This window comes from Ciconia boyciana, chromosome 12 (assembly GCF_034638445.1).
Source record: "Ciconia boyciana chromosome 12, ASM3463844v1, whole genome shotgun sequence".
NCBI lineage: Eukaryota > Metazoa > Chordata > Aves > Ciconiiformes > Ciconiidae > Ciconia > Ciconia boyciana.
This window is the reverse complement of record NC_132945.1, coordinates 16,407,903-16,426,906: the sequence shown is the minus strand read 5'-3', so window position 1 is coordinate 16,426,906 and position 19,004 is coordinate 16,407,903. Positions and strand designations below refer to the sequence as shown.

Sequence of the window (19,004 nt, the reverse complement as noted above, 5' to 3'; positions counted from 1 at the left end):
ATGAAAGGGCCTGATTCTAACACATGGTGCTTCAAGAACGCTTAATCAGACATAATGACAATGCAGAATAAAATGTGGAACTGAAACAAGTGTGATTTGCATGCTTTAGCTTGGAAAAAGATATGGGAGAAGGCACTTTATTTTGGGGGGGAAAAGGGAGGGAGAAGTGATGGGGAAGGAGGCAGGACTCAGACTCCTGTGTTTGTAAGCTCTCCGTGTGCGCTGGAGAAGTGGAACGTGGCTGTGTTCTGCCTAGGGCTGACCAGTCTTACAAGGACTGGCAGTGCCTAGTGAAGAGAGCAGTGTGATGTGGTATGGACCTGCTAGAAACTTCAGTGATAAACATCACATATTTTAGAGTGACTGTCTCAAAAAGTGGCAGATATAACAAAATATATAGCTCTTCAGGGTAGGTTTCTATAGAAAAATGGGGGTTTGATCACAGTTATCTTTTTTATTTTAGTAAATATCTCTTCTCGCATGTACTGCATTTCCGAGTCTTTTGGTGTAAATGACTTCCAGTGTAACGTAATGCTTTCCCACTCTCCATTCTGATGCGTTTCCTTCTATATCTTACGTACTTACATGTGTGCCATTCCACTAGTACAGCAAATAAGGTGTGTTTTGTAAGGCTGGTTGTTTCATATAATCTCTGCAATTTTAAGGTGCTGCCACAGGAGGGTGTGCATCATTGTGCTTGCTTCCTGGCATGAAGCAATACATACAGCTGCTACTTGGATTTGAGAGCAAGCAAAAAATAGATTTGTTAAATAGTTTTTCATTAACTTTCTTGCACGCTTCTCTGAACAAACTAAAAAGCTGACTTCAGAAAAATTCAGGGACAAGTTTGATTATGTTTTTGTCCAGCTGGTTCACCTCTAACCTCTGGGGAAAAGCTATGATAGGCTCTGCAACCGAGGCTGTGCAGCCGAGGGAGAGATTACAGCCAGATGTGCCTTAGCTAGGATGTGCGCACCCAGCAGCAAGCTCCTTTGCACTGCAAACCCGAGCTCTGTGTTTCGGCTCTGCGCTGAGGACTGTCTGTTTCAGGGATGCCCATGGAGCCACTGTTGCTGTCCCTAGGAGGACAGAGGTGATGGCTGTGGGGACTGAGGCCACCTCTTCACCGTTGGGAAGCAGATTCCTGGCATCCACAGTTCAGGTCAGATGGGGCCGAGTCATGTTTTGCAGTAGGTGTTGGTTTCTGTGCCCTGCCAGGATACAAATGTTATCCCAGTGGAATGTTTTGTCCTAGTGGGAGAACCACCTTGAAGGAAGCCAGGTGCCTCGGTGATGCCCACCTCGCGGTGGCCAGCAAGGACCTTTGCGGTGACTCTTGGTGCCGCCTGAGAGGAGTACAGACGGACCTGGCTTCCTGAACTGGCGAGGTGGAAACGGGGCTCAAGCAGCCACCGCTGCTCTGCTCTCACTCATGCAGAAGCCCACGTGGCCATGCGGGCTGGAAGATGAGAGGGGCAATGCGGCAGGGAGACGTGGCATGCACTGAGCTGTGTAAGCAGCAAGACCGAGTTTGTAACCCAGGATTTGAGTTGCATGTTACAGGAAGTACTATAGCAGCTATTCTTTCTTAAAGAATATTCTTTGGTCTTAACAGAGTGAGTGTTCTTTATTCTGTCAAAGCTGACAGCACATATACCTTTCTGCCTAGGTACCTAAGGCATAATTGAACATGTTAGCCTGTATAAGGAGACTGTGAGCCCTGAGATACAGTTGCAGTTGTTACTAAAGTTTCTTAGCAGTTATCATTTTTTCCATCCTATTAGTTTTCAGGGCTCTTTTAACAAACCCTTTCTCACAGCAAGCAGACTCTCAAGCCCTGTGAGCTTTTTAATTCAGTGTTAGGAGACCTGAGGAAACTGAATAGTTGGAGGGGGAAAATAGGAATAGTTATGTTTTTACCTGGGCCATTTTCTGTCTTGCTAAGGATGATGTGTCTACAGAGAGAAAGATCTATTTGCACTTGACTCTTCTAAAATTGGGACTACATCAGAGGAAGATATTTTTCTCACATGGTTTCTGCAAATTATTTTAAATCCTGAAAGTGAAGAGGTCGAAACTGTCAAGTTGGATTTTTAATACTAGCAATACAAATCTATTAGAGCATCATCTAGTTGCTGTCTAAGCATATGTGCATTTGATCTTGACAGGATTGAAAAAACACCAGCAATTCACTCCAGCTCAGCCCAGGGTATAGAGATCAGGCACTGAAAAGAACAACAGTGATGGAATAAAAATCTTTGCTTTTACCTGAAAAATGAGAGGTTGTCAGCACAACAGGAGAGCACCTAAGGCATGTGATAAAGAGCACCCAACAGTCAATATTGCAGTTCTGGCACTTTGTAGTTTTGTCTGCCCATCTGTGTGGGTTTTGCCTGGTGAACTGCAGCTTCCTGGGTTCCTGGATGAAGAAAACCCAGTTGGACTGTGTGCCTGGGGTTCCCAAGGAGCCTTAATTAGGTATGGGACACCATTTATGTGGAATGGGAATAGAGTACCCAGCTCCACAAACTCCTTTCAGAAGTCCCTGGTTGCCTACTCTGTATGAATCTTATTCAGGCATGGGCGGGGGTAGCAGGGATACAGAGGAATGACTGTTGAAAGTGGAAGAAATATGAACAAAAGCCAGAAAGGCTGGCTACCCTGTAACAGTCCGCCAAAGGCCACCGAGGTGCTCAGGGAGCTGGAGCACACAGTACAAGAGGAGACCCCAAAAGAACTGTGTTTCTTGAAGAAAAGGCCACCAAAGCCAAGGAGAAATCTTACTGTCTTTCCAGTGGAAAGCACAATGATGGAGACAGCCTCTTCTCACAGGTGCACAGTTGTTGAACAAGAGGCCACAGGTATGAGTTGCAACACTGAAAGTTCCATTTAAACATTTGGAAAATTTTCCTCACCATGAGGGTGGTCAGACACTGGAACAGAACCCAGAAACACTGAGAAGAAACGTCCAACCTTGGAGGTCTTCAAAACAGTATGGGACAAGGCCCTGAGCAATCTTAGCTGGTCCTGCTTTGGGTAGGGTATTGACCCGGAGACCTCCAGAGCCCCCTTCTAACCTGTATGAGCCTATGAATCTTTGGTTCTCAATATCCAGAATTTTGATTTGAACATCTATTGCCAATCTCACCAAAATCACCCACTTCAGACACTTCAATCTGCAAGGAGACATCCCCAGAGCTGCCATCTTTTCCTTCTTAATCCCTCCTTCCTTTGCCATGTCAGATACAGAAAGTCTGACAGTGGCTCAGAGTGGCATGCTGCGAGGGCAGTGTGTCATGCTGATCCGTGTTCTTTGTTTCTTTATGTTGAACTCATCAGCCGTCCCTTAGCTTATGCCGGGATTGGGCGCTCTCTGGGGAGGGGCCATCCCTCTGCTCTGTGTGTCAGCAGTTCCAACTGCATTGCTGTTCTGGTCTGAGCTAACAGAAGCAACAGATATTTAATAAGTAGGAAAAGCTAGACATGCAATCGTTTTTGTTATAATAAAGTAATCAGAGTTAGGGTTTGGGAACTATTCAGTTCGGAAACCAGGACCGAGTTATTATTCTATAAATAACTTTCTCAAGTGATAGTCACATTGCCAAACGCAGAAAGGCTGGTTATTTTCAGAGTGCTAGGAACCAGCCAGTATGGGGTTGATGGTAGATACTGTTTGGTTCCTGCGGTGCTGCAGACCATGCTTCCCAAAAATATCTGTAGGACTTCATATGATTTCTGGTGTTTTCTCCCTCAACTGCTTCTGCAAATCATCTGAACCTGGTTAGTCAGCCATTTCCTTGTGTAAGCAACTCTGTCTGTGGTGATCATTAATTTCCTTGCTCTTAGTCTGCTTGCATATTCGGTTGTCTGGATTTCCTTCCAGCCTGTGGTTAGTGTAGCTCATTCAAGATTCAATAGGCAGTTATGCATTATTTAACTGCAAATGGGATGCATGTCTTGGACTTCTCTTCTTCAGTGCTTCAAACTACAGTTCAGCATCGTTACATGTTGACAGTGTTTGGTGAGCACATATTTGCTGTCAGGTGATCTGTCTTCATTACTAAAGGGCAACCATGCAAAAACTATGTTCATGGGTCTAAAAGTTCTTGCTGTCCATGCCTGCTTGGGCATTGCATTGGACACGATGCAAGTAAGTTACCAATAGAGCTACTCATAATTCTAATTTTTTTGACCTATGGGAAATGCTAACATTTTGAGAACGGTTTTTGTGCCATATTGTAAAATGGTCTTTCAAGGGGGAAAAAAGGGTCAAAATTTAAAATGTTCTTTTCAATAAAATCAAGTGGGTTAAATCTAATGCTGACATTTTATTTTTACATCCTAGTTTATGATAAAATACAATCTTTGGGAATTAAAAACGAATAATTCCATACTGATTTTGTCAAGATGATTTTTTTCTCCCCTCACAATGAAATGTCATTGAAGTTGACACCTCCTGCAGCAAAAGTGAAGTTTCAGCAAAATGATGTTTATCTGATGGAAATATGTTGGTCTGGAATCTTACAGTTGATCCTAGTTGGTGATGTCATTCCTGAAATCCCTGCTCAGTTTTTTTCTTGAAACAGAGCCATTGCCTGACAATTACTTCTTAGCTCACTGGAAAGGTGAAAACAACCCTTTCTCCATCCTACATTGCAATATAGATTGCTTGGATTTAATACCTTCTAATGGACTGAACACTTCAGACAGAGAACTCAACCTGCAGTATTTTGAGCAGTCTCAAATTCTGAAGGGAAAGGAGGGTGGGTGATTTAGCAACTCACAGGTTTATGCAGTCAGTCTGGTACCACTGGAAAAAATAAAGCTTGAATTTCCACAGACAGGAATCTATTCCCCCATGCTTTTCCTCGCAGAAATGTTGTGCACGTTGGACGTATTGTGGAGTGCACCCAATGGAACCATGTGCTCCAGGGAAGTTGTCACCTACCTTTAGTAGTAGTCCCAAGCTGAAGTTATTGGGAGTACAAGTACTTAGGGACCAGATGGCTGGAAAATGTGTTTGCCTTGTCATTCGGCTTTCCAGTTTCCTATAATACAGTGTATTTATCCTCAGTGCACCAACAAACCCCCTGTACATTGGCCATGTCTGTCAGTGAACCAGCTGCAAACTTGGAATTTGAAGGAGCACCTAGTGGTCATTTGTGAAGGTGTCTGTGTAGTCGTCTGTAGAAAGCTCTAACTTGTTGCAATATCCAGTAAGTAAGGTGGGCATGCCGAAGTATGGGAGAGGCACAGAGGGGAGAAGTATCCATCTGAGAAAACAGGGAATTTTTCCTGTCTTCTTCCCACCTCATTCCCTGTTTGACTAAATCAAAGTCTGGTGAGTTTTTGCTTGAGATGGTATAATGGATTATTGCTGGGTTGTTGCCATTGAAATTATTGCTGCTGGATATTTGAAGAGATAAAAGTGGAGTGATTTTTTTGTTTGTTTTGTTGGTTGGTTTGTTTGTTTTAAATTGGATGCATATAGTACATGCATGGCTGTGCTTAGCACTAACCTGGATATGTGGTACTGACCGGTATTGTGTCCTGCAGAGAATTGTCTTGTACATAGCCGTGTTCTGAGTTGTTTGAAGAAGGGATGAATATGTCCCAGGAAAGATGCATGATAGTTTGTTGTTTTACTGTTATCTTGCAGATTCAACCTCTAATGATGAAGCTTCCCACCTAAATTCTTTCTTTTTGGGAGCAGAAAGAAAGGAAGAAAATGAAGAGTCTGAGCTGTTGATACATTGGGATAATCTCTTTCCATTGTATTGAACATTTCTACCTTTCCTTAAGTTTTGTTTCACCAGTTCTGCTTATCATTTTCTCATTGTTGCTGACTCTCTCCCCTCTCCGCTGCCTCTCCCATGGATTTTAATGTTGAATTTTTTTCATTAATGAGTAACTATTTTACCCAGAGCAATGTAGGGGTTTTCCTCATGAAATATTTTAAGAAAAAAAACCCCAAACTGTAAATGCTGCATGATTAAAGAGTCATAAAACATTTACTAAAAGTCAGGATTGTTGCATAGACATTTGTAATGTATGTGTATGTCTTAAATTTTTGTGTGTCTGTGGGATGTTTGCAATTGCCTCTTTTTTCTATTTGTGAAAGAAATTCTTCTTGCTGCTAAGTGGTGAAATAAAACATTGGTAAAGGCAGATTTGATGCTAACTATGCCTTCAGTCTCATGAAAATAAGCTATTTTAGAATGTTGCTGTTGGCCTATTTTGTAGCTATTTACTTTACTGGAAGTGGTGTGAATAAGCATGCTGTGGTATGGTGCCTGGGACTATAAAAATGAGTCTTGCAGTAACAGATGTTGATTAATGATGTTATTTGTAATCGTTGTTCCTGCTAGAGGGCAGTGTGTGTAAGAGAGGCCCTGCCCTGTGCTGAGTAAAGATCTGTTCTGTGCAGCTCTTGTGTCCAAGTCTTCATTTCTAACACATGCTTCTCCTCTGTTGTCAGGCGGCACGTTCTGAGTAGCATGGTCAAGAGGTTCACGTAGTTTAAAAAAAAATATATATATATCCTGTCTCTAAGCTCGCAATCACAATGCTATGCAACCAATGAACACTTTTCTGACCTTAGTGGTTTTTTTCCAAGTGATTTCATTTTTCTGATCTTGACCCAAAACCCATTGAAATTTGTTGAGGTCTGTTCATTTGATTGGGTTTTGGATCAGGTCTGTAAGTAGATCTCTTTCCCATCCTGTTCCATGTCAGACCAGTGTGATTGGCTTCTCTTCCCTGCCATCCCTGGGACAAGTGAAACTCAGGGATCCAAGTCCAACTTCAAGAATATTTTGTAGTTCAATAAGCCCACATCATGGAGCTAACGATGGGGCTGGCATTTCTGCTTACACTGATTGTTTGCAACACTTGGCATGCATGAATAAAAGAAGAATACTGTTTTCTTTGTCACTGATGTCTCAACAAATAAACACCTCCAATATGTTTAAATTTTCCATTTGTTCCTGTCACTTGTGAAGTTTCTGTTAATACCTTGGGGTACATAGAAGCACAGGTTTGTGACATTAAAACAGACCATTGGGCCACAAAGAATGTTATTGTGCGTTTGTGGTCCATACCTAAAGAAAGAGCTACCATGATGCTTCTATGCAATAGCACAAGTTCTGCATGTGATGAGGGTTGATTTTTTTTTAAGCTCTTGCAAGTTACAGTTCATACACCCTGCAGCACCCTCATGTCCTTGCATCTGAAACACAAGAACTGCTTCCCAGAGTGTGCTTCCCTCAATGCGATGTTAATCTTAACCAGCGTTAATGTTAAAATTTACACAAACATTACATTGATCTTGACCTATATTTTTTCAGTAAGCGAACTGCGTATTTTTAGTCACTAATACATCTACACAGTGAGGATATTATGTAAATGTCATTCTGTTGAGATGAACAGGGAAAAACAGCAAAGCATGGAGAGTGATATTAAGGAGTTTTCTACATGTACTCCATAAATAGAAATATGTTGTGATACACAATCCTATTTTTGTTGGAGTATATTGTGAAATGCCCCTTGTCTTAAATGGTGTGGATCAGTAAGCTGTAGGATTTTGTTATACTTGATTGCAAGCCTGATGTTTTGATACAATAGACTTCTTTATTCTTTACTCTTTCTCTCTTTCTATAATTTGTAGCCTACATTGAAGATCTCACAAGATGTGTTGAACAAAGCAGAAGACTCATTATCGTGTTAACTCCAGACTATGTTCTCAGGAGAGGATGGAGTATTTTTGAGATGGAAAACAGACTCCATAACATGCTAGTCAGTGGAGAAATCAAAGTTATTTTGATTGAGTGTACTGAATTAAAAGGGAAAGTGAATTATCACGAAGTGGAATCTTTAAAGCACACCATCAAACTTCTCTCAGTGGTCAAGTGGAAAGGACCAAAAAGCAGCAAACTGAATTCTAAGTTTTGGAAGCGCCTAGTCTTTGAAATGCCAGGGAAGAAAAAGGAGGTGGTGTCTCGGCATCAGGTCCTGGATTCTGCAGAGCAGGGCCTTTTTGGAGACCTCCAGACTGTACCCTCTCTTGCCGTCACAGGCACTTCTGCCACGTTGGTAGAATCGCGGGCTGATTTAACTGATTACCATCAAGCAGACTCTGTGCAAATGAGACATTATTGCAGAGGATATGAATACGATGTGTCGGCAGCAACATTGCCAATAGCTTCCATAAGCAACCATCACACATACTGTAACATACCTTTGACACTACTAAATGGACAGCTACCTCTTAACAATACCATGAAGGATCCCCAAGAGTTTCACAGGAACAACCCATTGCTACCTTTATCAGCAAAGGAGCTTAGCTTCACCAGTGATATTTGGTAGTGAAGATCAGGAGTCTTTTGAGATGCTTCATGACCGCCATGAAGACACGTTTTTAAAGAACTTTGCCCGAACCCCATGGGGTGAGAATACATATTCGAAGCAGCAGCACACTTGTTTGCTTTTCTACTTGAACTTTTTTGTTTACATTTACAAATTATTGACGAAGGGGGCATTCTTTTGTAAGTCAGTAATGTCCTTCCTGTCTTTTAATGTACAGTTTTATTGCTTCTTTAAAAAGGAGGGGGGATAGAAAAAACACATCCCATCATTTTACAGTAGGTTTACAATCTGGGATGGCTAAAAGGTCACTGTATATGATCTCCAACATCCATACATATTTAAGTAACAGTATTTGAAATACAGGGAAGTTGTTGGGTTTTTCATATAGACTTCAGTACAGTTTGAAATTCTAATCACGCTACGAAAATTATTATCTCCTGCACAGACCACAAGGGGTGAATCATTCTCAAAAGGAAGGAGGAGGAAACCTTCCCGGTAACATTGTCTCACAAATGCATTTTAGAAGATGACCAGCTGAAACAATGCAGATGAAGCTTTATCAATAAAGTGCATAGTAACAGTTGCTGCAGAATAAATCACCTGCTCACATCAGCATCTCTTCATTTTATTATTGAGGCATGTTGTATTCCTAGTCAATGGTTAGCAATGTGGTTTTATTAAACAACTTACCAGAATATTGGAAGATGTTTAGGAGGATTTTAAACAATTTTTCTGTCGATTATAGATTATTTCACAATTTTTTGCAGATTTTTAATGACTTTTTTTAACCAGTTTAAGTATAAATTTATCTGTCTGTCGGTCAGTTCATTAATTTGAAATTTCTTAAGAGCTCTTGAGCTCTTTTAAGATTTGTAGTAAAGGCAATGTAATTTTACATTGGATTTTTGTTCCAAAATCAGTAGTTCTAATTTGAAATTAACCTTTTTGTGAGAACATCAGCAATAGAAAATAATTACTACAGCAATATTCTGAGATGAAGTGCTAAATTATTCAGGTTTACTAGTAGTCTGACTTCAATTGCAGTGATAATCACCTGAGACAGTTCTCTCTCTGTTTATCTACCTGTCAATTTATGTACCTTTTAAATATGGCTGAAGCAGGAATATTTCTGCTCGCTGTGCAACTAGTAAGAAGTAATATTTTTAAGCAGCTGGTAAGGCCTTGCATTTCTCACTTCCCATCAGTCAATAGGGTACTGTCACTTGTCTTTCATGGAAAGCATTCTTGCTGCTTGTGGATGAGAAGTGTTATACAGGTACTCAGCATCAGGCATTTACTACTCAGCGAGTTGAGTTTTTGTCGGACCAGTATGTTTCATGGAGATTTCCATACTCAGTTGATTAAGGGTTGCAGAGTCAGACCATGGAGACAACAGTATTCAAGGAAAAAGCTCTACATGATGAAGACAGAAGCCAGTTTTGCAGTTTTTGGCATGGCTTTAATGAAAACACAGTAGACGTGAGAGTTTTGTCTCAATAAGATCTGCTGGAGCAAGTTCCCAAAAATATTTTTATGGCAGGCAACCTTGCCTGTATTTCGGTATGTTTTTAGCGTTGTTCTCTTTGATTGCATGAATAAAAGTTAGCACTCTGCACTCAGCTGCCTGTGGTTTCATCAGCAAACAAGTTCAGTAAATCCTTGACATTTTGCAGTGGTTCCTAAATTGTACCCTACAGTCAAACGGAAACAAACACTGACCTAAGACTTAAAAGTATCCAGAATTGGCCCAAAGGCCATGAGAATGATCTCAAATGTGCAATAATTCATAGAGGTCGGTATTTTTCCATTGCTTCTTTCCCCAGTTCTTTATTCTGTGCCCTCTTACACCAGTTATTATCTGTAAGATTTTCATTAGGTTCTAAATAATACACATCTCTCTTGTTTTTTCTAGCATTATTATGCATTTGCCACTGAGACCGAAAATGGAAATCTAGAAAGATACTAATTTATTACACAGTATAGGACTATAACTTGCTCTTTTGTGAAGTTAAGTTCCAAACATATAGGTGTTTAATATATGTATTTTTCTACTGGGAAAGAAAGTGATTTTACCTCCATTATAAATATATGTATTTCAACCTCCTCCCAGAAATTTACAAAATTTGCACTGTTTTATAAGTGTTACAGACTGTGTTTACACTGGCTATGTTCTTTAATGCAAAGTGTAATTGAAAAAAAGGAAAAAAAAAACCTAAATGAAATCCCTGCATGAAAAGAGCTGCATATGTTTAAATGAAAAGCTGTACTTTTCATTATTTTCCTTTCCACATTACTCTGGAATCTGGTTAATTCACATAGAATGTTCAGTGAGATTTTACACCTACTAGTTCTGTATTAAGCATGCAAACTCCAAAAAAAGAAAAAAGCCCATATGCAGGTTGGTCTGCTTCTTTTATTTACAATGACTAAATATGGGTAGCAAATTCATTTACCTGATGATAATATGTCTGTTAGAGCAGTAGCTATTCAAAAGCAAAATGCAGTCATGTTTGCATTGAGGTAACATGAAAAGAACAGTTTTTCTGTCATTTTGCAAAAGCACATTGTGTGTCTATGTATCGATATCTTTTAGTTATAGATGACAAGTCACAATCTGCTTTAAGATTTCAAAGTGTGTATTGAGTACGACGACAATATATACATGAATCGGAACCGCCTGTACCCCTCTGCTTTTAGTTTGGGGGTGGGGACCTGAGCTCCGGAGGCGTCTCGTTGACTCAGTTTCATGTAATACCAGTACGACATGCTAGAGGCCAAGTGTTTCCATAGGTAGCACTTAAGGGTGTGGAAAAATACTGTCAAACAGTGAAATGCATCTGTCGGTGGGACTTGGGTGGCACAGAGACCGGGAGCTTGTCCCACTGGGAAAATCAGCTCCGTGGCAGCCCTCCAGCGGGGCCCCTCGTGGCAGCAGCGGCAGCTGATCAGGGCCTTGGTGGCAAAAATGTTCTCGCTCATTCATGTGAACTTCATTAGCTGAAATAGAAGGGCATAAGGGCATTTTGCGTTCCTCTGTCTCACCCAAGCCATGTACTTATTCAGCTGGATTTATCAAAGAGGCCAGGGCACTACCCTGACAGTGCTTGGTGCTACATCTCACTTGTGCGACTGTGCAGCCCTCGCCACCCCCGGCTTGTCAGGCTGTGCCTTCCCCAGATAAAATCCCAGCAAACATCCCTATTGCAACCACATGGGGCTTCTGATCTGGGGCACGTTCATTTTAAAGATGGTTTATTATAATGTTTGGAAACTACTGTTTGTATACTTACCTTTGTGTGTAATGTGTTTCAGAGGCAATTATGGTTTGAAGGTTGTATATAAAATGAGCTGGAAATTTGAAACCTATTCAGCCTCTACAGATTTTATGTTCCTAAAGAAAGTTCAGAGAGAAAACAGGGTAATTTTAAATTAAGTAACAAAGTAGAGTGAGTTCTGACACTTCTTGGGGGCTGTGTGCTGGACCAGTGTTTTAATAATTAATATTCCTTTCTCCAGACAGTGGATGAGAAACCTGCATAAAGATATTGTCATACTCTGCCTATAGGTCTGCTCCCAAACCCATTCAAGCCAACAGAAAGAGTTCCATCAAATTCAGCAGAGTTTGGATGAGGCCATAAAACCTTAGGTTTACTGTGTACAGAGGAATAAAAAAGACAAAAGGGAGAGAAAGTCAAGAGACTAAGAAGCATTTGCTTATTTAATCTGCCTGAAATCAAGCTTGTTTTTGTCCCTGTTTGGTGCAGATATGCTCCAGGACTGTCCAGCCTTGGGAAAAGAATTTTGCTCATTCTTTGTTATAAACAAGATAAGGACTTGGGAATAAATAACAGACACTTTTAGGAAAAAAAAAAACCCATGGCTTTTAAGGGCTTCTACTCTGCTCTCAGTAGTTCATTTGATTCAACAGGCTTTCTCTGTTCACCCAAATGCATAAGCACATACTTAAATTCTCCTTAATTCAGTGAGAAATACTTTACTGAGCAGGGCCTTGGAAGAGTGTTTCAGTGCCAGAAATCACAGCATTTAGCAGCCTTTAGAATTGTGCCCTTATGGAGAGCCTCAGAGCAGCTTTCCGATTTCGGTCTCTGAATAGATGCGAGTATTATGGCAGAACAGCTGTCAGGTCTCACTGTCCTGGTTAAAGACAGAAAGTATTCAACGCTTGCTAGCCTGGCAGTGACATCTCCCTGGGAACGCAGTGGTAGATGGGAGAACAATGGCTTTTGTCATTGTGTCCCAGTCGGGCAACTGGGAGCTTACCCCATGGGCAGCGGCCATGGGATGACTTGGTTACAAATACTATCTGCAGGAAACCTCTACCTCCATGCAGCATTTTGTGGATCTTCTCTTGTGCACCCTTCTTCTTTTGTGGACCCTTTGAGGTTCATGCTGGGGCTGCAAAGTTACTGGGACGCTAAGAGATAAGCGGAGAGTGTGAAGAAGGGAGAGGAAGAAGAGAGCACTCAGAGTCCAAAGGCTTTCCAGGCAGAAACACTGATGCAGTATAGCACAATGACAGCTCTTGCATGAATGCATCATGTTTGTCCACTATTCAATGGATGCTGGGCAAAGTTCCCCAGAAAAATATCATCTCTTGCCAGCTCACTTGCTTCAGAACCCTTGTCTTGATAATTTTAAAATTAAATTTCAGTTTCCTGTTGGATGGGAAACTTTATTGATTTCTTCCACAGGAAAAAAGAAACAGCAGCTGCTTTACATTTTTGGAAATACCCCACAAAGTAAAAACTCACGCTTTCTGCTGGTCCTGTGGGTTTGAAACGCTCACGTAATGCCAGAAGTGTTACTAGATCAGCTCTGGTGAGGTGGATGAGGTAACTGGCTTCTGCAGTGCGGTGGATCCCATCGCTGGAGAGTACAACTTCTGGCTCTGGCATTTCAGCAAACCAAACTGCTCACTTCTGCCGTTGCCCCGTTCTACCAGAGGTACATTTCCAATAAGCGTGGTCCAGAGTCAGGAGGGAAGTGGGTACCACACATTACTGTTTACGACTGTCCTGACAGCAGTTCTGCAGCTCTTGCAACATGTAGTTGCTGGGTGCTGTATCAGTTTGCATCGGTGCCGTCCCTGGGGGTCTCACTCTTGCGGTCTGCTGAGCAGTGCAATCACAGCCAGAGCCTGTTTTTCCAAAGCAATTAAGCCACAGAGGAGTCAGATCTTAGCAAAAGTCCATGTGAATTTGTCCTGGTCCTCAGTTCTTGTATTACCAGCATTAGTTAGTTAGGACTGTGAGAAATAAAGCCACACCAAGCTGGCAGTGAGCCAACGGACCCTTCCTCATGCAGGTCAGGAGGAAAATGGGTACCTGAACATTACGATGATGTTCATTTAATGTAATCAATATTGGTCTATTTGCTTTTAAATAATGAAAAATACATAAAAGTACCTTCCTCCATGGTCTTGAAAGTATTCAAGGTTTTGAAATGTCATAAATAATAGTGATTAAAACAGTTCCATTTCCGCAAATGTTAAAAATACAGGATTTTGGAATACTTTGTTACAGGAGGAAAGCAAAATTTGAAAATGGAAAGTAACAGCGCGTCACATTCTTGCAAACACAAAGAACAATGTTCTGAAATGTACTTTGCTTCCCTAAAGAAATGACATGAAGTGTTTGTGATGGTGAAGGAAGGACAGCTTTGCAATGCTTACTGCGTGAAGCCATTTGATCATTTCAATGCCACGGGAGAAATTCAGAGGTTAATAGGGCTGCTCCAAAGAGGTATAAAACAATGTCTAAAAAAGAGAAAACATAAAATAAAAGTTACCGAGCTTTGCCAAGATATTTGTCATTTACATATAAAACGGTAGCACTGCCAATAGAAGCAGAACATGACCTGTCAGCATTTTCTCTTCATTGCAATATCATTGTACAGCTACAGACCAAGCAGTAAAGCAAATAAATAATAATAATAAAAATACAGGGTTTTTATAAATTTTTTCATTTTATTTTTTTATTTATTTTTTTAATTTTATAAATTCTTTAATAAAAATACAGTTGTCAAGCTGAGCCAGATTCTCACAGTAGGTATTCTATAAGCTCCTCTTAATTCATTTTGATAGAGCGTAATTGGCTTTACAAGGTTTTAAGAGCTTTCTTCTCTTCAGGACAAACACAAAGACAAAACAATGTATTTTATACTAGATGAGTTTTGCAATTTCTTTTAAGACTGTAAAATAATTCCTTTGTACACAGCAGTGGGTGGTAAATGTTTTCCTGGCTGGAAGTTTCCACTATGGGCATGCAAAGTGGTTTGCTGGAGTCAGAGCATCAGCAGCTACTGCTGAACCCGTCGGAGCTAGTAGACCAACGGGGCTACGGTTGAGTGCAGTGGGGTACGCACCGTGCTCAGCCACGACAGGGTGGGCTCAAGTGTTTGGCTGGGCAATGCCTAGAGAATATAGCACCAGTTCAGACTGTGCTCATACTGTATAGAGGGATTTGCAACATCTCTGGTGCCCTCTTTTAATGGAGAAATGTAGGCAAGCCAAGGTGGAAATGAAAATTGTCAGAGGTAGAACTGTGCGCCTCATTTCTTTCTAAATCCAAATTATTTGGGATTCAGAGCATGCCCTGGGATTTATGATGTGGAGGAGAGAATTAGTGATTCTCATGCAGAGAGCACGAGGGGCTTTGCTTTTACTACCGAGGCATATTTTCATGAGAAACCCAGACTCTGACGTGGCCTAGACTTAAATTAGCTTCTTATGAGGTGACTCAAGAAGAGAAGGTCTAATGAGATGTGAAGAAGCTTTTAAAGCACAATATACTCTAATCAGTGTGTGTATGTGGCTTAAAGGTAACTTCTGCCAGCACCTAAGAGGGAGCATTTAATACTTAGTCCCCAAATAACATAAGAGAGTGCATATTCTGTGTAGACTGCGCACAGAAAATTAACATCTATTCCACAAATTATAACAACCTTTAAAACTCTTAACAGCTCTTTGATTAAAGGATATCAAAGGCTTTATGATCATGAAACAATTAATCTAACACCTAACTCTGCTGGGGAAATGTTTTCATCCTCCTTTTAGCAAATGGAAAACAGGGTTAGGATCCATTTTGCCCAAGATCCTACCAAAAACCAAAGGCAGAGCTGGGGCCATGCCCACAGCCTCCCAGTCCGGAGCTCTGCCCAGCAGATAACATTCCCTGGACCAGGCTGACAGCTTCACAGCGGATTGCCCTGGCCTGGCTCTGGGGCCACATCGTCTCTTGACCAACAGAGAAAGATTGTTCCGGTCTGCGTGAACAACCTCTGAATGTCCCCTAAGTGGGTCGTGCCACGGCTGTTTTGGGGGGCATGGGAGAGCTCTCCCGGAGCGAATCGTGACACTTCCCTGTGGGATCAGCAGCTCACTGCAGAGAGGTGAAAAGACAGAAGCTAATCATTGGCAGTGAAGTGACTTTGGAAGGACGCAGACTGACGAGATGACAGGAAATCTCTGTGCTGTAGCAAATTATTGGCAAAAGGAGACAGCGGGGGAAAAAATTGGACTAACAGATAATTTGTACCTAACAACCAGCCTGAACCCAGATCAGAGCTCTGGCTCTTATACTGCCAAACTCGGGGAAAATCTGAACAAAGTTCAAACTTCATTGCTAACACCCATCAACATAATGAACAGAATAAGCATCTGTGATATGACAGCGCCAGTCTGCGAGGAAGGCTTCAATCCAGGGCCAGAAGTTTTCAGTTACCCTTCTGAACAATTTCTCCTTGCAAAATGCCTAGACCAATGCAGGTACAGGTATATCTTAGTGCACAGGCTATTCAAAGCAGTCCCTTTATTGTGGAACAAAAGAGAGGAGCCTGAGACAGCAAAATAAAAGAGGATGTTCATGAACATGATGTTCGTGATGCTTGTCCTTGGCAGACTCCCCCAGCTGTGAAATAGAAGCACGAGTGCCCTGTAAGAAGAGTGACGTGGCAGTGGCAGTCAGGCTGGGTGAGTGTATCCAAGAGGTGCTACGGGTGGCGATTCGGGGTAGAGAGGGGCAGGAGCTGAGTGCATGAGGGGCTGGAGCCCACCACCGCCTGCCTAGAAGACATGCCCGTGCCAGCACCTGGTGAGGATGCACAGGGCATGGGCACTGCTTGGACACAATGGCTTCAGCTTCTCGTGGTCACTGCAGCTTGCTCTGAGGTCCACGAGGGGGCTACCAAAACTATTTATGGTACCCAATTCCTGAGCTCCCCAGAGGGAGGTAAGAGGTAAGTCCTATCCAAACAGCTCTGCCCCCAGGAAACAGGCTAATAAGGGGCTAGTAAAGGAAACAATAACAGTAGTCACTAATTCAGCAATCTGTTTTAAATCCCTTTCTTAAACCATGAACTATATCTTATAAGCTTATCATCTTTCTTGTCTTTAAGATACTGAAGCCCCTGGAGAGGGTATAGAAATAGCATTGCCTGTGTTAGGGAGTGGTTTATGTGCAGTATAAAGCTGGTCACAGTCATACAGATTAAGTGGGAGATGAGGCCTTAGGTGTCCGCTTCCAAGGGCTGGGCACGACTTGCAAGGTCTGGGCGCTGCCGTCCATGGGAGGAGGAGAGGACGTGAGTCTGCAGGGCAGCGGTGGAAATCTCCAGCACTGCACCATGAGCACCGGGACGGAGAGCTGGAGCAGCGCAGCCTGATGGGCAGAGTACCCCGGCACCCCGCCGGCAGCCGAGCATCGTGGTGGCACGTCTACAGTCAGCAAAATAGAGCAGCCCATGACAAGGGCTTCTCTTGCAAAATACAGCAACGTAACCTTCAAGCTGCTAATCATTTTTCCTTTTTGGCAGCCAAACAAATGTTACGAAAGAGTAATTCTCAGCATCCATTATACCCTGAGGGTTAACAAACATGTGTAAGAAGAGCTCCAGATAGAGAGCTGGCAGCCTCTGCTTCTCCTTTAGTGTGTGGAGAGCTCTTCTGAGACTTGAGGGATGATGGGAGTTGTCTTTTCTTCTTTCTTTTTTTTTTTTGAGAAATAAGGTCACAGAAATTGTCAGAGGAGCATGTGGAGCGATTATAGCAAAAGCACAGAAGCCTGTCAGAGAAATTTCCTGATTTTAGAAGCCTGATTCTTGTTATTTTACAGTAAGACTGTAAAGCACAAGCTCTCCCCAAGAGCTGGGGGAAAGTGCGGTGGCTTGTGCGGGGCGGTGACAGAAGTTGAGGTGGGAGCGGGCAGAAGGGCAGAAACCAGCGTGTCCACACGGATGGCTGACACTAGTCTCACACTGTGCCCTGCAGGGACAGAGCTGGCAGCCTCTGTATGATGGGAAAATGCACCCTGCCAGGGGCTGACTGCCCAAAGCTGCTGCCATCCGATGGTCACTTCTCTGTCATGCTAGTTGCTGATCTTGGGACGGTTTCTAGTGGACAGGCCTGGACCTCTCCTTTGGCAGCCTTTTCTGTTTGCTCGGCAAACAGGCTGAGGCTAGAGCGAGCCCAAAGACCGAATTATTGTCCAGTGTCAGCAGGGTAGGGGTACGGCGTTCAAGGGATGGCCCAGGGATGCCCATCTGGGGCCAGCGTCCAGGTCACAGGGGTTCAAGTACTGTCACTTCCTCAAGCATTTCAACAGCATTTCAGTACACATGTCCACCAGGCCTCGCTGGCCCCGAAACCTCACCAAAGTGTCTGATTTCTAATACTTACTCCCCCTGAGCCAGCAAACACCACAGGAGTAGCGCTGGTGGCAAAGCTACAATGTCAGAGTGGGACTAAAGTATCAGCAGGTAACCTAGTCAGGACCAGTTTAACTTGTAGCAAGTTATTAGCTGCTTAAGCAGTACTTAAATATTGTAATGTGGAAGCCGTGTTTTCACAAAATAGCTGAAGCAGAACAAGCTCAGATAATCGTCAGCCTCAGCGTGTCCATACGGCTTTGCCTGGCACCACTGGGAATGAAGCCTCCCCCGGGCTGACCTCCCTCGCCCCAGCCTGCTCTGCTTTTCCCCAGGTTTGCCATGCACTGGGGGTATCACTGCTGACCCGCCAGCCACCCTGCACAGACACTACACCATTCTCCTGATGATTTCATGTTTAACTCATACTTTGCACTGAGCCGTGCGAGACGATTCCCTGGCTGTGGGAAGGGAAAGGCTCCTTACAGGCAGCTTGAAACGCAGCGCTGGGGCAGTGAGGCTCACTGTAACATTTAGAAATTCCATTTTATGGTACTTGGTTAATTCAGGAGCTTACCAGGTAACACCAAGAAACCAGGCGAAGGCTCTAATGACACCACGATCCGACCCTAGCCTGCAGCCCGGGCAGTTTTTGTTCGGAGTAAGATGAATTCAGTGTATGGCTGAGTGGTAAGCCACTGACGGTAAGGTTTGCTAGAACAGAGCAACATTTCTTTAACTTTGCTGTCTTCCCTACAGGCTGTGGAGGAAGTGACTAACTCCTGAGCAGGCAGTCATGGACCTGGTGAGAGATTTCAGGTATGTGTTGGGAGGTAAAAATGCGCTGGTGCCCTGTCTAGTCTTGGTGATACTAGCCAAGCATAAGTCATAGCACTACACCCAAGACAGACTTCCCCAGGGAAATCATAGACTGCTAATTTGGAGGGAGGAAGCAGTGGGGACTTTTTACACTAAGA

General features: G+C 42.7%; 1 protein-coding gene across 1 annotated transcript in view; it reads left to right on the top strand.

Moving 5' to 3' along the window:
* The window catches only part of IL1RAPL2 (interleukin 1 receptor accessory protein like 2), a 385,827-nt gene extending 377,463 nt beyond the window's left edge, over positions 1 to 8,364 (top strand). The window contains exon 10 of the mRNA XM_072877189.1: positions 7,667 to 8,364. Coding sequence (XP_072733290.1) covers positions 7,667 to 8,364 — 698 coding nt within the window. The remainder of the gene's footprint in view (positions 1 to 7,666) is intronic.
* The last annotated feature ends 10,640 nt before the right edge of the window (positions 8,365 to 19,004 follow it).